General features: G+C 33.7%; 5 protein-coding genes and 1 long non-coding RNA gene across 6 annotated transcripts; 5 read left to right on the top strand and 1 right to left on the bottom strand.

The window, feature by feature from the left end:
* Positions 1-4,702: 4,702 nt before the first annotated feature.
* Positions 4,703-5,310, top strand: LOC116340346. The gene is made up of 3 exons (XR_004201073.1): positions 4,703-4,973; positions 5,038-5,120; positions 5,195-5,310. It is a non-coding gene; the product is annotated as an uncharacterized LOC116340346 (long non-coding RNA).
* A 362-nt stretch (positions 5,311-5,672) lies between these two features.
* Positions 5,673-7,453, top strand: LOC116340266 (ester hydrolase C11orf54 homolog). Its single transcript, XM_031766666.1, has 6 exons — positions 5,673-6,006; positions 6,069-6,183; positions 6,253-6,533; positions 6,638-6,805; positions 6,865-6,964; positions 7,044-7,453. Exons 1-6 carry the CDS (start codon positions 5,935-5,937, stop codon positions 7,367-7,369), a joined length of 1,062 nt encoding a protein of 353 aa, XP_031622526.1. The 5' UTR covers positions 5,673-5,934; the 3' UTR covers positions 7,370-7,453.
* A 485-nt stretch (positions 7,454-7,938) lies between these two features.
* Positions 7,939-11,890, top strand: LOC116340113 (esterase FE4-like). Its single transcript, XM_031766349.1, has 9 exons — positions 7,939-8,290; positions 8,438-8,569; positions 8,671-8,815; positions 8,884-9,275; positions 9,337-9,496; positions 9,558-9,706; positions 9,772-9,922; positions 9,984-10,107; positions 10,185-11,890. The coding sequence occupies exons 1-9, from the start codon at positions 8,054-8,056 to the stop codon at positions 10,387-10,389; spliced, it is 1,695 nt and encodes a 564-aa protein (XP_031622209.1). The 5' UTR covers positions 7,939-8,053; the 3' UTR covers positions 10,390-11,890.
* A 3,541-nt stretch (positions 11,891-15,431) lies between these two features.
* LOC116340123 (esterase FE4-like) lies at positions 15,432-17,973 on the top strand. Its single transcript, XM_031766363.1, has 7 exons — positions 15,432-15,763; positions 15,833-15,964; positions 16,042-16,186; positions 16,290-16,624; positions 16,728-17,307; positions 17,378-17,531; positions 17,589-17,973. The coding sequence occupies exons 1-5, from the start codon at positions 15,566-15,568 to the stop codon at positions 16,842-16,844; spliced, it is 927 nt and encodes a 308-aa protein (XP_031622223.1). The 5' UTR covers positions 15,432-15,565; the 3' UTR covers positions 16,845-17,307; positions 17,378-17,531; positions 17,589-17,973.
* Positions 17,974-18,307: 334 nt separating this feature from the next.
* LOC116340294 (stress response protein NST1) lies at positions 18,308-19,484 on the top strand. Its single transcript, XM_031766726.1, has one exon. The coding sequence runs from the start codon at positions 18,411-18,413 to the stop codon at positions 19,368-19,370; it is 960 nt and encodes a 319-aa protein (XP_031622586.1). The 5' UTR covers positions 18,308-18,410; the 3' UTR covers positions 19,371-19,484.
* LOC116340296 (ER membrane protein complex subunit 10) lies at positions 19,471-20,804 on the bottom strand. Its single transcript, XM_031766728.1, has 4 exons — positions 20,632-20,804; positions 20,253-20,516; positions 19,993-20,183; positions 19,471-19,865 (listed from the first exon to the last, which is right to left on the bottom strand). The coding sequence occupies exons 1-4, from the start codon at positions 20,680-20,682 to the stop codon at positions 19,685-19,687; spliced, it is 687 nt and encodes a 228-aa protein (XP_031622588.1). The 5' UTR covers positions 20,683-20,804; the 3' UTR covers positions 19,471-19,684.
* Between the last annotated feature and the right edge of the window lie 880 nt (positions 20,805-21,684).

Genomic DNA, 21,684 nt, shown 5'->3' with positions numbered 1-21,684 from the left:
AATTTTTATTGAAAGCATGTTTCCAACTGCCACCACGAATAAGAGTAGAACAAGCTAGTTTCATCGATGTAGATTACACATGCGTTTTGTACTCGTCGTTACTTTTGTGAAAAAAATATGCTTTCAAATCCAAATGGCATTATTACATGCCATTCTTCGAAATGGTTGAACATTTTATAAGAAACCTACCAATAAGGTTGTTTTTCCTTAAAAATTCAATTCTGATGTCAACACGTACCTTCCCCAAGCTAAGATTCGATTTTCGATACACTTCTTCTGTGTCATGCAACGGTCATCGATCCGAAAGATGTGCTGATTTATTATGGGTCTTTAAACTTTTCCCAAACTCAAAACATCATATGCCCGAGTGTAATTCGTATGCAAACAATTGTAAAAGGATGTGAATAATTTCCGGTCAAGACGATTCGGTTCGTCTTAAATTGAAAATAATTCAGGAAATGAGAATCGTTTGTAAAATATGCTAAAGTCAATTCATTTGCCGTTTTCAACGACGTCAACGTTACACCGAGATGTTCCTAATTAATTTATGTGGCTTGTGTCGAATGTCTTTGGAAATTCTCACATGAACACGTACACACAACGATAATATCACTTATGACCGTTTTGTTGTTTAACGCAACAAACACCAAAATTAAATTGAAACGAATTTCGAAGAAAATGTCAGTATGGTAATTTGTTGACATCGTACACTGGTCATTCGGTTACAATACGTTTAATATCACATAAGCACACGGCATTTATCAACATTTCGAATGCGTGCACGATTAATAAATTAGGGATGTGAAATATGCACCCCTTTTTCGAGACGGTCGTGTGTCGAGTGGTCAACGTGTGACGCATGAAATATGATTTCTGTTCGGTAAAACGGTCAAGCCAAATGAAACGAACATGCGAGGGGAGTGAGATGTATATTGAATGTGATACCATGGTTTTCTACCATAATCAATAAACAGATAATATTTACAAACAATGTAACAAACATGAACCCTTTTGAATGAAGCATATGGTTTATATGATGCGCATCCTTTCAATTACAAACATAACCGAATAACAATTAAAAACATTCTTCAGTGGCCGAATAATTCAGAGCTATTTGAATAATAAACAAACAAAAAAAATAAGACATTGACTATGAGTTTCATTGAAGAATTTTCTATGCACCGAATGTATTCATTGCATTCAACACTGGTCGATGATTGTCAGAAAATTAAGATAATTCTCAACAACAATTTCTTCATCAATGTTGTCGAATTCCAATCATTCTCTTTTTATGTCTCTGTCTCATATTTTTGGTATCGAAACCGAAAAGTAACAAGCACAAGATGTGGGCATCCAAGTGCACATCAATATATATCTTAAAATATTAATTCAAGTGTATCAGTAATGTTGCACATTCACCTCATACCAAAATAACATACACACAACCAAATCAAAGATGCCAAGACATCGAAATACTTCTGACAGTTCTGAAATTTAGTTTTGGTTTGGTGTCTTGTTATCATTTTCTCAGATATTTTAGCTATGAATTTTATTCTAATAACAACTGCGTGTACAAATCCATACATCTGTACATTTATGTGAGAACCACAAAACACAAAAGGGATCTCTCTCTCTGTCTTCTCTGTCTCTCGTACTATCAAATGGTACAAGAATGCCATCCACAATCGAAATAATCCATAACAATTTTGTGCAAAGATTTATATTTTAGTTGGTTTCCATAAAACTTCATATCTCACATTCTAAATATATTGGATTGAATGTCAAGAATTCATAAAGTTAAAATCGTGCGGCTCATTCAATCTGACCCACTCTCTTATCCTCATTTCGGGCGAAATGAAGATGCTTGATTTGCATATTTATTTAGAGTAAGCCTTAGAATATTCGATTTTGTTGAGACAACTTATTATACCAATTCGATATTGTATCATGGCGCATTTTATCACAACAAATGCCATACACAATCACATATAATGCACACCGGATCGGATTTATTTTGTGCCTTAAGGACTTGCGTCTTGCATATGATATGTCTTTTGCTAATTTTGACACTTGTGTCTTCATTTCATGCACAAAAATATCTCCAATTTCAATGACAAAGTCGAAAAGCACATTTGTTGCGGCAACCGAACCAACACCCTTACAATAAAATGAAAAAAATTATTGTCAAGTTTGGGAGACATGTATATATCCGTCTGAGTGCGAAAGAATAATAAAAAAACGCACAGAACTCTCCATGAAGAATTCAGTTACCACATTCTTGGACAATTTGTTTTGCCATAAGGGTCGAAACAACTAGAACGGAACTTTCGCCCCAATGCACATTCAATGATATACAACACGTATGGACTGTATTTTCATTCGATTCGGATCAACATTTCTTTGGCATGGTCCCTCTTGTTTTAAGATGATATGCATTCTTACATACATGAATAATTGTCAGATTTAGAGTATAAGAGGCTTTCGAAGCACTATGTGCCACCGAACGAGTCAAACAAATTAATCATAGTTTCAATAGTTTTGCTCACAATAACCGATGACGGCGACATGATAACGAATCGTCAAAATCCATGACAATTAGACGAGGGTTTTATGCATAACAATATAATCCTCGTGTGTGTTTATACATGATATAGAATGTGGACAGGTATGTGCCGGTCTACATTTGATGGATTACACATATTAAATGTTAAGCTACTTCAACATAAAGTCAATTTTTCTTTAGAAACTCACTCGAACTGAGGCAATCATTTCGAATTTTAGACAGTGTTTCTTCAAGTTCTTCTTTTGCCCAACTCAATAATGCTATATTTTTGATTTATTGACACATTTGATATTATAGCGTAGAAATGCGGTAAAATTCTATATTTGCTTTACGTAACTCAAATGTTAATGGAAAGACGTGACACACATCATATTTTCTCTCAATTCCCTAAGGAATTCGGCAGAGCGCATTTGTTTTTTTGTTTATGCCATGTTAAGCAAGCATTTAATAAAGACGAAGAATGAACGCAAATACGAGAGATACGAAATATACCTAGCGTAACAATGAAATAATTAAAGAAAAAGCCATAAAAGAAAAAAATCGCGTGAAACTCATAAATATATGGCTCAAATTGTCAAGCTCAGCTTTGACGTATAAAAAAAAATGTTTATGTTCGCATCATTACAAATAAATCAAATACGTTAATTTGATATCTACATCATTGACGCCAAAGCTACCATTATTCAATACATAATTTTGTCTTGCTATCTTTTTTTTATGCGATTAAAACTGATAACAAAAATATCGGATTAACAATCCAATTTTCTAATGTGCAGCAAAAAAAAAATTCAACAAGTAAACCTAGGGCGTTCCGACTTATACAAATGTTACATTTGCGAGCGAATGTTTCATACATATTTTGCGAATGGAAGCAAATGATCACGCTGACAAACTAAACACAGGAATGTTTATGCACAAATCACGGCAATACGTCGCATCTCGCAAACAGTATTCGGCATTTGCGAATGGCTTCGAATGAAATATACGAATTTTCATAGATGTTGATGCGAATGAATATACTTTATTTCGTATATTTTACGTATGAATAGGAAAAGTTTATATTTTGTGAATAAAGTGCCGTTCGCGAATAGTGGAAATCCCCTAGAAGTAAACCAAATCGAATGTTGACCAAATCGAAATTTTCAACGAAGAAAAAGTATTTGGTTTTGGGACTCATAGTGGTTGCTTGAATCTAAAAAAAAACTTCCAAGAAATGCACAAAATCTCTGCTCTCTTAGTTTCTCTTGGGATATTTCTAAGAATAAACTGGACGGTCTATGGCGAACGTTCATTTATCTTGGTTATGCAATTCGATTTGCTTTCGATACTTTGTTGCTTTTAATTTTTTTACTCTACAGCCATTGATTTTTCGATCGTATTATTGTTTACGATCGCCTACATCATGCTACAATATCTCTTACTACACTTTTTCTGTTTTCTATTCGTTGGTTTTGTCGTTTGCTTTCACCAAATTACTAATCGTAGCTAATGTGAACTCGAACAGTGTCCGTTTTATGAACATTTTAAAAAATGAATTGTCTCAGATTTGTGGCCAGAATGGAACACTGAAAATACTCAAAAAAATATCAGACGGCCATGGAACAAGGGGTAAGCAAGGGGAATATCACAAAGAACGTACTAGAATTATGTCATTCGGAATAGGTCGAAATAGGTTGGAATAGTTTGGAATTATAGTGATAATATAAATGTCAACAAATACGCCGATATGGTGACAGAAACATTGAGTTTTCAATTCAGTCAGAAACATTTCAATATTTTTGTGAATATACTTTGTTATGGGATTTTATTCAGTCAAATGATAACTGATACTTTTGCTTGCGAAATGACGCTGCGCGAAATGTAAACACAATTGTCTATTAGAATTAAGGTCAGTCTAGATAGCGATAATTATCAAACATTCCAGTCGACAAACTCGCCACGCCATTTGTGACCAACGTCACAACCGTTCTACACGGGAAAGAAAACTGTCAACGCAGAAAAAAAAGAAGAGAGACGGCTTCTTCGTCGGACCGTCGCCCAAGTATGACCTATTAGAGAGTTGGTGCGCATTTGTTCGTACCGAACAAATGTTTTACACGAGGCCGTCTACCGTGTAAGCTTTTTCGATAACGCAATCGATTTACCGCAAAACTAAGTCATTTAATTAGTGGGAGATTGCTTATGTATTTTCGCTGATCGAAAGAAGCGAAATACATTTATCCGACGATTTTCTTCCATCATCGGCGTGAAGTCGACCATGTGAAACATCGAGGCATAACCAAAGATTTGGAGCGGAAAACGAATTGCATGAATATTATCGGCCAATAAGAACAAATGAGCTCCATCGAAGATATTCTAGTGCATTAAGTTTGAAGGTGAGGTCGGCCGAATAGAAGCTAGGCTTTAGTTTGTAAGTACAATTGTTCTACATTTTGATGGAATTTAATTAAAACCCGGATCCCAATCATTTAAAGAAAAAAAGAACAACCGCGTGTGTTTTTTCATTCATTTGTTTTCTGGGCAACGACAACTTTATAAAAATTAGCGAGCTAGCAAAGTAAGTCCGTTTCAACTTTTTGTTGTAAGTGTTTAATATATTTATTTAAATTATAGAAAAAAATATATTCACAGAAATATTGAAATGTTCCGGTGCCGACGACTGAATTAAAAACCTAATGTTTCTGTGAACAGTACAGTGTATTTGTTGACATGTACGTTGCCGCTTATTCAAAACTATTTCAACCTATTACGACCTATTCCGAATTATATAATTCTAGTACGTTCTTTGTGACAATCCCCTTATGGGGAAGGCATTCCTTTATTTATTTACAATATGCTTTTTTCATGCTTGTCATTTCGACAATAAAAACGATAATATAGATCTTCGATAACATATTTGCGACTTCTTGTTGTTTATACAATAATGATATTTATCTAAAAATTATTGACATATAAAACGCGTCAATTAATAAAATGATCTAATAAAAATGATAATTATCCATCCAAAAAATATACACTGAATGTGAGTATTGTTATTTTTATATTTGAAACGAAAGTGAACAGATTTCGTTTTGAGCGGCCGTTCGCCTTTTGATAATATCAGCGCACATGTAATGAGTTAAATTCATCAATAAAAAAATGATCCAACGATTGAAGTTTCCTTAATCCGGCGCCAATTAAACTATTATCTAGAGTCTAGAAAACTTTGATTGTGTTGTTCTCCTGTAATCATTTATTGTTTTCCTTCATGTTAACATTATGGAAAAAAAAGATGCTGAAAAATTGTCGAAATTTCATTGGGTGGGAATTCGTAGTTTTAGGTGCCGGTTTGGAAGATTTCTTGTTTTTGAGCACAAAAAAAGTAAACAAAAATGTTACTGAACAACACTTTTTGTCAAGTGACTTGTGGTTTTTCGTGTATCCTTGCAATTCTTGCATTGGTGGTAATTGATTATAGTATGAAATTATTTTAAATACTCGTCGGTAACCATTTTTAAATTTCTAGCTATTTTTTTCACTAGGTAATTTTACCAGTGAAAAAGATACTGTGATTACTATAAATGAGCTAAGAATTGAGGAGCGACCGCTTTATGTACCACACCTAAAACTATTGGCTAGAGGTGAATACGATCAAATTTAGTGGGTTTTTTTCGTTTAAATATTTAACACAATCAATTAATGTTCGACAGCATTGATGGTAGGATTGAAACGAAACTATGCCAATGTATCAGTCAACGTTATGTACTGCCCAGATTTAACACAGCCTCCATTCAATTTGGCTTCAAGCGGATTGTCTGGGTCACAAATTCTATTAGACGTTGGAGGAGATCCGTACGAGTATAGAATGCCAAATTATAGGCAAACATACGATTTTGTTCAACTTGCACAATCAGTGTTACCAGAAGCCAAAAGTGTTTTTTTCATAGGTGCAGGAGTTGGACCTTATGAGGAGCTAAACTCAACCAGCCAGGTGAATGAATCGCTAAGTGTATTTTATTCGAAGCAACTGAACGAATGAGTAGTTCGACCAAACTCTTATTATATCTGATTATTGGATTTTTTTTTTTGCTTCAGGGAATTTTCAATTCAAAAGTTATTAAAGATGGACCATTTCTAAGCAAGTCTTACATGTCGTATCTTAAACCCAGTGATAAATCATTCGGAATTAAGCAAATTCCATCGACTCAAACGAAATTTTCACTTTTGGCGGATCTTTATGCATCAGAGGGTCTCAGAGGAGAGGTTTGTCAATTCATTGCGATTTAAACACATTCCTCTCACATTGTTGTAATTATTTTTAGGTGATTCAAATCAAAGTTAAAAAACGTATAGGAATTGAACCAAGTTTCGTCGAGGTCTGTCGAAAAGCGATTATCGATGCATTTGGCAATCACACAGTCGGTAAGTATCTTTATTTATGCCCTTTTTATTTTTCGTACAAATCACAAATCAAATATTACTTTCGATTTTATTTCAAAAGCTCTTGGTGGAGTTTTTCATGTAAAACATGGAAGTGCAATTTATCACCTAATTGGCAATCAGACTAGCAGAGTTTACTCGCCAGAAGATACAGAAATATATCGTATTTATGAAGCAATGGCAGATCCTGTAGTTGCTGTCGGACGTTTTATCACAGGTGATTTGGGTATGAATTTACATCAGGAACATTTCCATGTTTTCTCTGGCGATAATTGGGGTGCTCACTACCATTTTGATACAACACCAGATACAGTCGAATACGAAGCATACTTTAATGTTGCGAAACGCGCCATTCGAGTCGATCGTCCAGACTTTGTAATTTACTAATAGCTTTTATTCAATCCAGCATAATATGAAGTGAATTCGCCCGATAGACATGGTTTTTCTAGGATTTCTTCTATTTTATATAACCATCCATGTGTGTTTAGTTTCACCTAAAAATTTATAGTTTTTTTTTGTCATGTCTCTTGGGGTAAATAATTAATAAAAGAAATACAGTATTTAGATAGTGAATATTGAGTTTATTTTTTATCTGCTTCATATTATCTGGGGTACCAAATTTTTCAGAACTTTTGAACTTAAAAAAAAATCATCCTCAATTCATCACTGTGAAGACGTGAATATATTTAAGTATACATGATATATTGGATATAATTATTACGATGTTTGAGAAAAGATATCGTTTTAATGTATGATAACAATTCTTATCTGGCTTCATTTTGACAGTGTTTTGTTCATACTGTGAACGGTGACGATGTATGTCTCTTTTCACATACATTTGAATTTTCAATACCTTTTATCACGATGGTGCAATGCCACGCTAGCGCCTTTAGTATGCCCGTGTGATTTTATTTTGCCATCAATTGATGTATAAAACTGAATTGCAAAAAGATATTTCAACAAACATGTTCAAATGATCATGTGATAAAGACTGCTTGTGATAATTAATTTGAAGCAAAAATTAAAGGCAAAAACACACAAAACTGACACATCTTTTTTATATTCGATAAAATGAGTTTAAAATCAAAGAAAAGTTTGATTTGGATTTTTTGCGTTTGTGTTACGTTAGTTATTTTATTGGCTTGTATTGTTGCAATTGAATACAAACGATTTTCGGTACCAATTGTTCAAACAGATAAAGGTCAAGTTCAAGGTGACATTTTGAAAACCATTCTTAATCATCAACCGTATTATTCATTCAGAGGAATACCTTACGCAACTCCTCCTGTCGGCAGTCTGAGATTCAAGGTAAATTTTAAAAAAGTCTACAAAATGAAGTAATTCCGAAAAATACTTGAAATTTTAATCAAAAATCAGTAAATAAGTCGGTTTGGTGATTTGAAGCCACTTGAAGTTCTCATTTGAAAAATATTTGGCCATATTCTTGTATAAAAGCCTCCTATCGAAGCAAAACCATGGACTGGTATAAAACAGACAATCAATGATGGTTCACAATGCGTCCAAGTCTATAACAATCTTCTATTTGGTTCAGAAGATTGTCTTTTCCTCAATGTATTCACTCCCGAGGTAACATACACAATCATGAAACTTACATAATCTTTTGAACTTTAAGATATTTATGATCTTCTTTTTTGGTGAACAAATGAAATGTAAAAATCGTTCCGCAGATAGATGTTAATAATCTGAAATCAGTTATGATTATTATACACGGTGGACAACATAAATATGGATCCGCCTCATTGTTTGCTCCTGACTTTTTTATTGAAGAAGATGTAGTATTTGTGGCAATGAACTTTCGTGTAGGAGCATTAGGTAATTAGTTGTAATTGCATTTTTTGGATATCTTAACTTCATGAATTTCATCGAAAAATATCAATTAGGTTATTTAAGGCTGGATCATTCGGATATTTTGGGCAATGCTGGATTGAAAGATCAAGTGCTGGCAATGCAATGGGTCAAAAATAATATTAAAAATTTCGGAGGAGATCCTGAACGAGTAACGATTATCGGACATAGTTCTGGAAGCATTTGTGTTGATCTTCACATCGTATCTGATTTATCGAAAGGACTTTTCCATCGATCAATCGCAGTGAGTGGTTCGATTCTATCTTCCTGGGGTATGTCAACACCTGAAGAGGCTAGAGAACGTGCTTTTAAACTTGGTTCTTTGTTAAACAACAATCAAAGTTTAAGCAATGTAGACGATCTCGTCTCAATCTTACAGAAAGCTGACGCCACTGACATAGTCCTGAAAGCCAACTCATTTCCTCAGGTATTTACGTGTAATAGTCATAGTGACATAAGTTTTTCAAACGTTTTTGTTTTCGTATCAGTTGCGCCCTTTCAAACCTTCGGTGGAAAACCCCAATATTGCCAAAAATGAGAGTAAATTTTTGAGTGACTGTTTCATCGATAAGTTTTTGACTGGAAATTATAGTAAGCTGCCTCACATTGCGGAATTTGCTGCTGATGAAAATTTATACCATCTTCTAAGTAAGTTAATAATAATAAAAAATAAGTTACTTTATCAACAAAATATTTACTTCGGCCACAGGTGCGCAGTTATTTAATGCTTTAAAACGTGAAACATATGACTATGTTAAAAATTATGAGCCTTTCTCATCAATCATTCGCGTAAACATCAGGAACCAAACTACTGCAGATAATTACAGCTCCAAAGATAGTTTGAAACGACTCATCGATGTAAATGGCCCTCTTTATACTCTTTTATATAAGAGATATAAACTTAAATATTTTTTCCATTTCAGGTTCTTACTAATATTAACTATGTGGCTGGCCACGATTTGAAACAAAAAATTATGACACAAACTGGAACGCAATCATATTACTACCTTCGATATGCTTTTGATGCGAAAGAATATTCGAATCATCGCACATATAATATAACAGTATTGGATGGTGAGAAATTCAGAATAAATATGATAGACTGTTAACAATTAATATAAACATCAATATTTAGGAGCTTCGCATACAGATTCCAAGGTGATGTTTCTTCGCAATTATAAACAGCCGTTGAAAGATCACCCAGTCGCACTTAAGAGAAATCAACTTTTACGACTTTACACAAATTTCGTAAAATATGGGTAAAAAGGAATTTTACTAATTTTGTTTCTGTCTAAATTTTCAAAGATTCATTTGAATAACCATTGTCCGATTTTAGCAACCCAACTCCGGATGGTGAGAATGATCCATTATTGCGTATCACGTGGCCGGCTTCAGGTAAAAATGGAGCTCATCTTGATTTTGGTGACGAATTGATAGTAAAACCATACAGTCCTGGTGATTTTGAAACAAAAAAATTCGAAGAAATTCTTTACGATAAGCTACAAGATGGAATTTGTTGTAATTCAACTTGCAAAATTTAGAATATTTAATACAAAAGATTTTCATTTGAATTTTCATAACATCTCTTCATCTTTTTACTGTATCCTTTGCAAAACTTAAATTTGCTGTCCATAATACAAAAAAAAAAACTGTCTAATTTTGTGTACGTTAAACCATCTCAACACAAATATCATTTTTTCTTCAGAAACTTACTCGAACTGAAGCTTCTCCAACTTTCTTCAAGCATTCTTGTTCATTTCTTCTTTTGCTCAATACCATTATACATAACTTGAGTTTGAAATCAACGCAAATTCAATGTGAATGGAAACACGTGACACACATCACATTTTCTTCCAATTCGCCCTAGGGAATTCGGCAAAATAATGTTGCATAATTAATGTATATATCGAACTCAGTAAACTAGTCTTGTATATGTAAAATCAATACCATATCTCTTCATTTGTTTTTTCAATTCTAAATCAGGTCTTTAACGCATAAAATTTCGCCCCTTATTGTTGCTGTCTTGAATCCAAAAGTGACGATGCTTCGAAAAGACATTAATTATTTTAAATGGTTTGTTTTATCAATATTATGCCAAAAGAGATGATTCTCCGGAGAGAAATTCTTTGCATACCCCAATTTGTGCTTCAGAAAAGGGGGTTATTTTACGCAAAATAAATGTGAAATTGAATACTTTTCTGGAGAATTTGATATATTGAGTGTAACTGGTGCAACATTTAATTATATGCGTTTACACAACACCTTATTTTCTGACACATCGAAATTAAATATTTCACATTTTACGAAGATGAATCGTTCGATATGATGCTGATTCCATGCGAATCGTTTAAACAAATGAATAATGTCGCTGCAAAAGTGAACGGTGATGAATTGTATAGAATTTCAACGAATCGATCTTTGAATAAATTGATACAGTAATTCGATGAAGTGCGATTCGCCTATATCGGAGAAAATTCCATTAGTAGAGATTTTTTTTCAACTGTTGCAGGAAATATTATCGATTTGGACAGATTTTTTACCGTATTTGAATATCGCTCATGTTCGAGTTTTTTTTAATTAAAGGGCGAAAAAATGTATATCATTGACAAAAAAAAACCAATGGAAAGCAATGTACCTCAATGAAAATTGCACTTTTTTTATTCATATAAATGGAGTTTGGTTAATTCCGTACCGAAATTATGCTATAAAGTGCCACACAGCTAGCGCCATTACGGAATTCAATGTAATCTATACTAAGTTGCCGCCAACTAGTGAAAAGACTTTTGCTCAGTTACAAACAAATGACTAGAACTCCATAGTTGTACGTAATGGCGCTAGCTTTGCTATATATAGATTGGCATTTTATACAGTCTCTTATGGAACATAATTGCAGTGTGGTTAATTCAATAGGAACGTATGAAATGTAATAATTTTTAACGAAATTTTCAAATAGTGTTTTCTATCTCGAATTGAAATATATGAAAAGTTGTATTCATTATAACATTTGTAAAAGAAAATAAATTTCCAAAAATGGTGGCTCCACTCTCCGATTTTCATTGAGTAAAAGAAATAATGTGGTCACGAAATACGTTTGCCATGCTATTTGCATTTCGAAAAAGAGGTTCAATTGAATCAAAAACTTTCTCACAGAGATAACGATGTGCACGGGCACAAAGGAAATAATCTTGTTCCCCGCGCTTCAATTCGAAAAAGTGTGGTCCGAACAAAATTGCCATAAATAATGTAATGTGTTTCAACGATTGACAGAAAATGAGCAATTTAAGATGATCCTTTGCAAAATCAGGAGGTTGTATTCATTTGAACGCAAAGAAATCAGTAAAAAAAATGAAATATGGAATCGTTTTTTTCTCTCTTTCAATATTTGGTCTCATCAGTTGCATTGCTTAGGTCTTTTAGCTTTTGATTTAGTCGGCGATGTGGCTTCGCCACATAAGTCCATTGAATCTGTCTATACATTGCGTGCCAACAGCAAATAACAAAAGTTTAATCGTCATTACGCTATTATGATTATCAATTCTGTTGCATTTTCAATTCGTTTTTATTATAACTTTGATCCAATTCAAGTCTCTTTTGCACAACAACATCGTTCAGAGTAGAAATAACGGCGACAATCGATTATGCAGGCAGCTGAGAGAGAAATGTGAGTTAAAATAGAGAGTGTGGGAGCAAAAATTATGTCAAAAAATAATAAATAAACGAAAAAGAAACCTGCGAATTACAAAGTGGTCGCAATGATTTAAAGTGGCGCGCGAGAAATTGGCCTCACAAAAAAAATATTTCACAACGCTCGCTTGTTCGTGCGATACATCTGTATTACATCGTAAAAGAGAGAGAGAGAGAGAGAGAGAGAGAGAGAGAGAGAGAGAGAGAGAGAATTTTCAATATCCGACCGATATGACCGTAGTGCAGTGAGTGTGTACATATGAACACTCAGACTTGAGTTGCGAAAAAACAAAGCGCGAGAAAACAAAGCTTCGCTGCTCATAATAGTTGCCACTTATTGTTAGAAATAAATATGCGAGCACATACGAAAGTCGTAGCGAGTGCAAAGTTGCTGATAATTTTTGTCGAAAATGAGAAAGGGAGAAAAAATACGAACGGACAGAGAAACGGTGCATTTGAAAATGGTTCGCTCTTCTTTTTTTTTACTTACTAAACGATTGTTGTCTTCATCTCGCTTTCTTTCGTTTCATGCTTCCATCTGATATTAGACCGTCTTCATTCGAGTTTTGGTTTCGTGTGTACTTTTTTTCTTTCATTCGCTTGGTGTGAGCGTGCACGCTGTCCACACAATTTTTCGATTTGTTCGCATTTATCGTGTTCATTTTTTCCCTTGTTCACTAACATACCAAATTACCGTCTGTTTGGTTGTGATTCTTTTTTTTCTTGTGGGCACGGCTCAAATGCTCCCAAACTTATTCTTTGCATGCACTCTATTAGATCAGCCGCGTATTTCGCACATTACAACATCCGCAAAAATGTAACGTTTACGCTGTGCACAATTTCGATCGATTTTTTTCCGTTGCTTTTATACAATTTTTATTGGTTTTTTATGCTTTTATCCGTGGTTGTTGATGTTGTTGTTTCCCTCTCATTCTCTCTATCTTTTCAGATTTGTTTCTTCTTTTCATTCTCGCGAAAGATGAGAGTCGTTTTGTATTGTGCGGTGGTCAAGCCTAATCAGTCGAATTAAATTTTTCTCTCAATAAAATAAATACCATAAAATACCCAACAATTATATGCATGATATATGGATTTTTAAAAACAACACTAATTTATTGAGAGTAAAATATATGTTGCATGAGATTAACATCTTTATATCCATAACCATGTTAAAATTTGAACGGATCTAAATGAGCTGCAATGGTGTGCCGGATCGCGCGCACATTGGTTTAGATTATAAGTGCGAGAGCCAAATAGCAAAGATTCAAACTAGAGAAGAAGAACAATCTCTCAAGCATGATTTTTTTTCCTCTGTGGTTCGTGTCCACTGTAGCTTAACGGATGCATACACACAAAATAGAGAATATCAACGTCAAACAAAATAATGGAACACATTAAATATAATATTATAGATTTTCGATAGTGAGAACCGTTTTATGGCCATAACACGTAAGCATGTAACCATATTGGCTTTTTTTGTTTATACAGTGTTAAGCAAGGATTTAATCGAAGTCGAACAAAGAAAGAGAGAGAGAGAGAACGTAGACAAATACGAGAGATAGAGAGGGTGGGAGAACGATATGGAAAAAATTATAGCGCGAAAATGAGATGATTAAAGAAACGAACCAGAAAACAACAAATTGCTTAAAAACTTATAAATCGATGCTCATAAGCATAGAATGTGTGCAGGGCCGCGCGACTGAATACAAGATATCACGTTAATTGAACATAAAGTGCGCACAATTCACTCTATGAGCAAATTACGTTTGCTTTTGTTGTTTTGCACGCGCGTCTAGAGATGACCAATTTCATTCTCTCGCACCAAATACACCATTTATAGAGACACCAATCGGCCGATGCTAGTGATTTTTTTTTCTCTTTCACCGACATCTAAACATACACATAACATGCCTAACGGAAACGTACAGAAAAAAAAAATAATTATCAGCATTTGATTTCAGCGATTAAGTGTACCAACGTGAAAAACTGTATTTCTATGCAAGTTAAGCTGTTATACAAGACCTTTTTTTGTTCGTTTTCATCTGTATGCTCGTTGTTTTCTTAATTTAAAGTAAAGTGTTAAAGGTCAATACCGACAGCAATGTGAACCAAGAAAAAAAAAATACCATCGAGAGTATAAAATTATCGATTATTCCGTGCCACTCCAATCACTCCTCTTCCGCACGTTGTATGGGTATACAATATGCGATCGAAGCACAACGCACAACAGTCAATCTACGATACGAAGCGAGAACCAACATAACAATAGATTAAAATAAATGGTCAACAATAAATAACTTAATATGTAATTGAATCTCTATCAATTTTTCATTGCTGTTTTGCGCCAAAACCATTTTTCTTCGACAACAATCATTTACGGCTTGTACTCTTCGCTCCATTTGCTCATTGGCTGACATGCAAATATTTTAATGATGCATGATATATTAGGCAGATGAACGAAATCGTTCATCACAGCACAATAACTAGTTCGATTCACAATGACGGCGAATTTGGATAAAAATTCTTTTTGTATTGGAATTGTTTAAAAGACGACGAACATTTAAGAAGTCCATTTGAAATTTTAAAATGAAGTAAAAATATGTATTCTGTTCAATTGTCACAAATTACATTTTTTTTTAAATGAATATATTTCTCATAAGAAACGTGATAATCCTTATCTATGGACTAGGTTTATATCATTTTTTTAAATTTTAATTAGTTCAAATCACGATAACAGAAGTGTCACGATTCAAAAGACGTTTACCTCTAAAAATGTGTGATTTGCTTTCGATATCAACTGATATACAATAAATCTGTTCAAACATGTGGCAATATAACGAAAGTGAAAACACTTAAACGTGTAGCTACTGATAAAGAAGATATTGCCATGAATCTGTACAAATAGATGAGGTGATAATATGACGATTGCTTGTGCTGATAAAGGTGACATAAAAAGCGAAACAAATGAAAAATTTCCAAATTGACTTTTTAGATTCGACACAGTAACAATATATCTTATAGAAAAAAGTGAATATGATAGCGCTTTGGATTTTAGTCATTTGCATTGCAGCAATCGAATGCAATGAAAAACGATTGCACACACCAATTGTTCAGACAAATAAGGGCCCAGTTCAGGGTGAAATTTTGAAAACGATTAGCAATGGTCAAAGATATTATTCGTTCAGAGGTATACCGTACGCATCTCCACCGGTCGGCAGTCTAAGGTTCAAGGTACATCAATTTAATAATTAATTTCGATAAAACGAATATATGTAATTTCTCGGTTTTCTAATATAAAAGCCACCTATCGAAGCAGAGCCATGGACTGATATTAAGCAGACAGTTGAAGAAGGTTCACCATGCTTTCAATTCGGTGATAGCGATGTAATTGGTTCAGAAGATTGTCTCTTTCTCAATGTATTCACTCCTGCGGTTAGTTAAATTAATAAAGTTTCTTAGGTCATGAAAATCTCACTGTCAATTATTATCGTTCAATTAAATCGTATCAGATTGATGGCAAGAATTTGAAAGCAGTCATATTTAGTATACATGGTGGACAGTTTTTAATGGGTGGAACTTTCTGGCATGGTCCTGATTTTTTTATTGAAGAAGATATAGTGTTTGTGTCAATAAATTATCGCCTAGGACCATTAGGTATTTTCATGAAACAACATTAAAAATCATTGCAAATCCAAATTGGGTTTTTTGCGTCTCGATCATCCGGATGTTTTGGGTAATGCTGGATTGAAGGATCAAGTGCTGGCAATGCAATGGGTCAATAAAAACATTAAAAACTTTGGAGGAGATCCGGACCGAGTAATGATTTACGGACTGAGTTCTGGCAGCATGTGTGTTGATCTTCACATCGTATCTGATTTATCGAAAGGACTTTTCCATCGATCTATAGCAGATGGTGGATTGATTCTATTTTCATGGGGTTTCTCAACACCTAAAGAGGCCAAAGAAAATGCTTTTGAACTTGGTGCTTTGTTGAATAACAATCAAAGCACAAGCAATGTGGAAGATATCATTTCGATCTTACAGAAAGCTGACGCCAGCGAAATCGTTTTGAAAAGCAATCTACTTCCTCAAGTAATTATATGGAAAAGTCACTGGGTGCTGGGGGAAATGATCTACTTGTGAAGGTCCCCTAGACTGTATGCATGAGTTTTTATTTATTTATTTTTCGTATCAGTGGCGTCCTTTCAGACCGTCACTGGGAAACGCTACCATTTCTAAAAACGATACTAAATTTTTAACTGAGTGTTACATCGATAAGTTTTTATCTGGCAATTATAGTATGTATTGGTGAAATAGCTGCTGACGAAGTTAAGTTAATCTTGTTGAACATGTTAAATTTACAAAAAAATAATAATCAACAATTAAGTAACTTTATAAGAAAGTAATAACAAAATATTTACTTCGGTCATAGGTGTGCAGTCATTTAATGCTTTAAAACGTGAGACATATGACTATCCCGAGTGAAAAATGGCATTGAATTTTTCAATGCGTAGTGTCAAACGGCATTTAAGCAATAAATCGACACCGCATGGCTATAGCGATGTGGTGTATGCACTCAACGTGCGCACGGACCATGCGGTCTCGATTTATTGCTTAAATGCCGTTTGACACTACGCATTGAAAAATTCAATGCCATTTTTCACTCGGGATGTTAAAAGTTATGAGCCTTTTCATCAATCATTCTCGAAAACATCAAAAACGAAACAAATGCAGATCATTACAGCTCCATAGAGAAGTTTAAGCAACTCATTGATGTAAATAACTCTTATTGTCTTATAGATTTACAATGTGCATAAAATCAATCAATGTTTTTTTCATTTTAAGGTTCTTTTGAAAGTCAATTATTTTGCTGCAACTGACTTGAAACAAAAAATTATGACACAAACAGGGACTCCCGAATTTTATTACTTGCGCAATTCTTTTGATGCAAAAGAATATTCACGCCATCAAGTAGACCTAAATGTGACAGTATTGAATGGTGAGAGAGATTCAAACACGATAATCATATACAGCTAATTAAAACTCCAATACTTAGGAACTGCACATGGTGACTCGGAATTGATATTTAAAATACCACTTTACATTCAAAATGATCTGCCATTAAAAGATCATCCATCTGCACTCAAGACAATTCAACTCGTACGTCTATATGCAAATTTCTTCCAGATGGTGAAAACGATCCATTGCTGAATATCACATGACCGGTGTCGGGTAGAGATGGAGATCATCTCGATTTCGGTAATGAATTGATTTTAAAAAACTATAGAGCCATTGATTCCGAAACAAAGAAATTCGAAGAAATTGTTTTTGAAAAGATACAAGGCGGAAGTTGTTGTAATTCAAAATGTGAAGTTTAAAATTGTAACATAAGTGTAACGATTTTTTCTTTCAAATTTTTTCCAATAAAAACGAATGAATTTAAAAAATTTTTTTATTTTATCGTTATTTTTATTCAGAAAATGGAAATATTTGATGAAACATTAAATTTTCTAACTAAAATACTTTACTTTGCCGATATTTTTAACATTAATTTTTTTTCAACTCTCTTTTTCTCAAAATTGAATGAAAAAGTGTTTTACATGTTTGCAATAAATAAACTTCTCAATCAGAGTATTTAAATAAAAATCGCTCGAAATTCAAATGGCAAATTTTGTGAACGACTGAATCATTGAGCATGCAATCACAATCATTAAACGTTTCCATTTCGTGGTAGTTATCATTCTTTCTATTATGACATATTTCGAGTCAAACAAAGATTGAGGTTAGGTGCAAAGCTCATGCCTACAACCGTATAAATTCCAATATTTATTTTATTTTTGTTTTTCATAAATTTGATGAATCAAGAAAATTAAGTAAAATGAATTATATATGTGAATTGCGAACGTTGCTTCGTCATGCAATGCGATTTCAACCAAATCGTTTGAGTGTGGCCAATTACTCAAAAAGTGTCGAACCAAAGGACGATGAAGTCTACGACGAAGACAACGATGGTAAATTGAGTGTATCAGATGTTTTACAAGACGATGTGGATTTAACCGAACGTGAACAGCAAATAGAGCTCATGAGAAATAAATCTCGTTTGAATACAACACATCGAAATATTGTATTCAATATGCCATCGTTAGGTGAACAAAAATGGGATAAAACATTGGACTATAGTCGAAAACAATTTGGTCGTTTTGGTTCAAAAAGCGGCGTTGATCCACGTCTATGCTTTTATTCGCCAGAAGAAGCTGCCGATAAAGCTGAATACGAACGGGTCGCTTATCCATATACAATTCAGGAAATTATTGCAGCAAATAAAAAAGCAAAGGCCGACAAAATGGCAAAAAGACGTGAACGTGAAGATAAAATCGCACAAAATCTCACCAAATTGGATAAATGGATGGTTGAATTGAAGCAACGTGTTGCTCAAAAAGAGAAAGCAGCAATTGAAGCGAAAAAGAAGCGCGAACAAGTATTGGAAGATATTCGTCAGGAGTTTGGTTTTAAAATCGATCAAAAAGATCCACGGTTCCAGGCTCTAATGGAAAGGAAAGAATTGGAAGAGAAAAAAGCAAAGAAAGCCGCAAAGAAAGCCAAGAAAGAGGAATATACGCGTAAAAAATTGTTAATGGCGACGGAAAAAGCAAAAGAAACGGACCAAAAAAGTGACACAGTTGAAAGTGACACAGTTAATGAAGCCGATGAAGAAGAAGTTGCCGCAAAATCAGAAGATTTGCCTAAAAAAAAGGCCAAAAAGGGTAAAGACAAGGATAGCTCATCGTCTAGCGACAGCGAAAGTGATGACGAGGATAACAACAAGAAGAAAAAATAATGCGCTTAGTCCAAGCATGAACATTGTCTTTAGTTATTGTTGATGGCATTTTTTATTCAATAAAAAATGATGTATTTAAAAAGAAGGAAAAAAAATACAATCAGTTTTTTTTAATCAATTTGTTTTTATTCATTCATCAAAACAAAAAACAAAAAAATGAACTCATATGACTACCATAATCATTTTTTGCTCGTCTTTTTGTCTTAGGTGGTTTTTTTTTCTTGCCGTTTTTTCACTCATACACACACAAAATTGATGGAAAAACATGCAAAGTGTTTTTCTAGGTATAAATTACAATTGCATTCTCATTGGTTCTATCGGCCACCACCAGATGCACCTTCTGGGCTGGTTGCACCAGAGACAAGCACAAGTATCGCCACTGGAACAATATACATCCAATATTTGGCGAAAAATCCACGATGATCTTTCACTTCACCGTGGTCACGTGCCTCACGTTCACGTTCGAGTTTTTGAATGAAACTGGCCGTATCGGGACTGTAAATGAATAGAAAAATAAAATATTTACTTAAATGTTAAAGAAAAAAAAAATCGATTCGTTCATGAAAGAAACTGATTGGGATATTCCATAGTGTTATCAGCGACTTAAATCTATAATACTTACACTTGTCCAAGTTCAGATCGTTTAACTAAAACATCTGTGTTGAATTCCTCAAGTGCATCTTTGTCAATGGTTGAGTCACCATTACAATTACCGCCACTTCCTAACACGGTATGCTGAATGCCCAACACATTTGCAGCATAATCAACCGAAATCCAGAGAATATCGTTCAATTGCGAATTAGCAAATGCACACTGCAAAAAGAATAGAATTAAATTTCAAAACCATGATGAAGAGAAAGATGAGAAAAATGTCAAACAAACCGCTTTGGATGATGTGAGAAATGTTGATTTGGCACCATTGCTGTGCGTTACGATTGCTTTCATTCGATAGAATTTATTCTCTTCGGCCAATTCCTTGAACAGATTTCGTTCGCTTGAGCTTAAATGTTGTTGCGTGAGTTGAAATGACCCCGAATTTATGCTGGTAATTGACACATTTCCTCTGGGTGTAAACAAATGTGGATTATTTTTATCGATGGCATGATATAAATCAATATTCAGCCAACTATCAAAGTCCAAAATTGTCTGTAAATAATTAAAAGAAATAAACACATTAGTTAACCGAACATACCAACTTTCGTGAAAATCAATGACTTTTTTTGTGAAAATTATATATTTTGTTTACATTTAATATACTTACAGCTTGTATGGTACTTATTGCTAAACTAAGAATTACAAATTTATTTAACATTATGCTAGATATTTGGATCAATTAAAAGATGAATAGAATGTTAGAGGGAAACACCAGCATGAAAACTAATGTTTGGTGTAATTGGTTTTTGGTCTATGTCAGAACACTAATGAATCGATAAAAATGTTGTTGCACCGATGACATTTCGGAATGAATGCGTTCTATTCCGATTTGCAAACAAGACAACTTGGGCAAAGCTTTTTTGTGTACCAACCAAATGAACAAATTCAATACTATTGTGAATGAATACGGTGCTATTGTGAACATTTTTACTCCGTAAAATAATGTGTATAAATAAGGATGACCGACAACTAGTTTAAGGAGTTTTTTCTTGTTTCTTTCTCTCTTTTTATCACCGGTTAGGGTTGTACCGCCAAAATTGGAATGCAATGATGATTTTCCTCATGTAAATTTGAATTTTTCTTTCCTCGCCGGTATGAAAATTGGTTCCACAAAATTGGTGAGTGCTGACAAAACAAAACTTTTCAATTAAACTTTCCATTTAATATTTTACCTTTTTTTAAATTGCTTTTGAAATTAAACTTATTTGAATGAAAAAAATGTTTTCGGCCTTATCCATAGTTAAGAGGCTATCCAGCAAACGGAAAAAGAAAGAAATGCAGTTAGAGTATTTTTTTTTTGTATTGCCATTTTTTGTTCATTTATTTGTTTAATTTCACAATGTAACAAATATATTCATGTGCTTATTAGTTTTAAATTGTATAACTCTGTGTGTGTGTGTTTTAAAATATAATTTCATAACATTAATATCCTTAAAATTGTCAACTCTGTTAAATCTATAAATGTATATGTGCAGAAATGAATCTCATTTTGGATAAGCCAAAGAGATGCGCCTTATAAAATGACGTGACCTGTCCAGAGAAAATAAAATCAAACCGAACGTTTGATTGTTTCTATCAAGAATGTCGTTGATATACAAATAATTCGTCATGAAGACGATGACAGCATATGCAATACAACAGTACAATATCATTGTACAAA

Source organism: Contarinia nasturtii, unplaced genomic scaffold (assembly GCF_009176525.2).
Source record: "Contarinia nasturtii isolate CC-2019 unplaced genomic scaffold, AAFC_CNas_1.1 Cnas_scaffold_630, whole genome shotgun sequence".
NCBI classification, from domain to species: Eukaryota; Metazoa; Arthropoda; class Insecta; order Diptera; family Cecidomyiidae; genus Contarinia; species Contarinia nasturtii.
This window is presented reverse-complemented; position numbering and strand designations above follow the sequence as displayed.

Coding starts and splice junctions, on each gene's coding strand:
- LOC116340266 (XM_031766666.1), top strand. CDS start 5,935: ATGTTACTGAACAACACTTTTTGTCAAGTGACTTGTGGTTTTTCGTGT. Junction 6,184..6,252: donor CCTAAAACTATTGGCTAGAG/GTGAATACGATC, acceptor AATGTTCGACAG/CATTGATGGTAGGATTGAAA. Junction 6,534..6,637: donor AGCTAAACTCAACCAGCCAG/GTGAATGAATCG, acceptor TTTTTGCTTCAG/GGAATTTTCAATTCAAAAGT.
- LOC116340113 (XM_031766349.1), top strand. CDS start 8,054: ATGAGTTTAAAATCAAAGAAAAGTTTGATTTGGATTTTTTGCGTTTGT. Junction 9,276..9,336: donor AAGCCAACTCATTTCCTCAG/GTATTTACGTGT, acceptor TTTTCGTATCAG/TTGCGCCCTTTCAAACCTTC. Junction 9,923..9,983: donor TAATATAACAGTATTGGATG/GTGAGAAATTCA, acceptor ATCAATATTTAG/GAGCTTCGCATACAGATTCC.
- LOC116340123 (XM_031766363.1), top strand. CDS start 15,566: ATGATAGCGCTTTGGATTTTAGTCATTTGCATTGCAGCAATCGAATGC. Junction 15,764..15,832: donor TCGGCAGTCTAAGGTTCAAG/GTACATCAATTT, acceptor CTAATATAAAAG/CCACCTATCGAAGCAGAGCC. Junction 15,965..16,041: donor TCAATGTATTCACTCCTGCG/GTTAGTTAAATT, acceptor AAATCGTATCAG/ATTGATGGCAAGAATTTGAA.
- LOC116340294 (XM_031766726.1), top strand. CDS start 18,411: ATGAATTATATATGTGAATTGCGAACGTTGCTTCGTCATGCAATGCGA.
- LOC116340296 (XM_031766728.1), bottom strand. CDS start 20,682: ATGTTAAATAAATTTGTAATTCTTAGTTTAGCAATAAGTACCATACAA. Junction 20,517..20,631: donor CAATAAGTACCATACAAGCT/GTAAGTATATTA, acceptor AATTATTTACAG/ACAATTTTGGACTTTGATAG. Junction 20,184..20,252: donor TTCTCACATCATCCAAAGCG/GTTTGTTTGACA, acceptor TTCTTTTTGCAG/TGTGCATTTGCTAATTCGCA.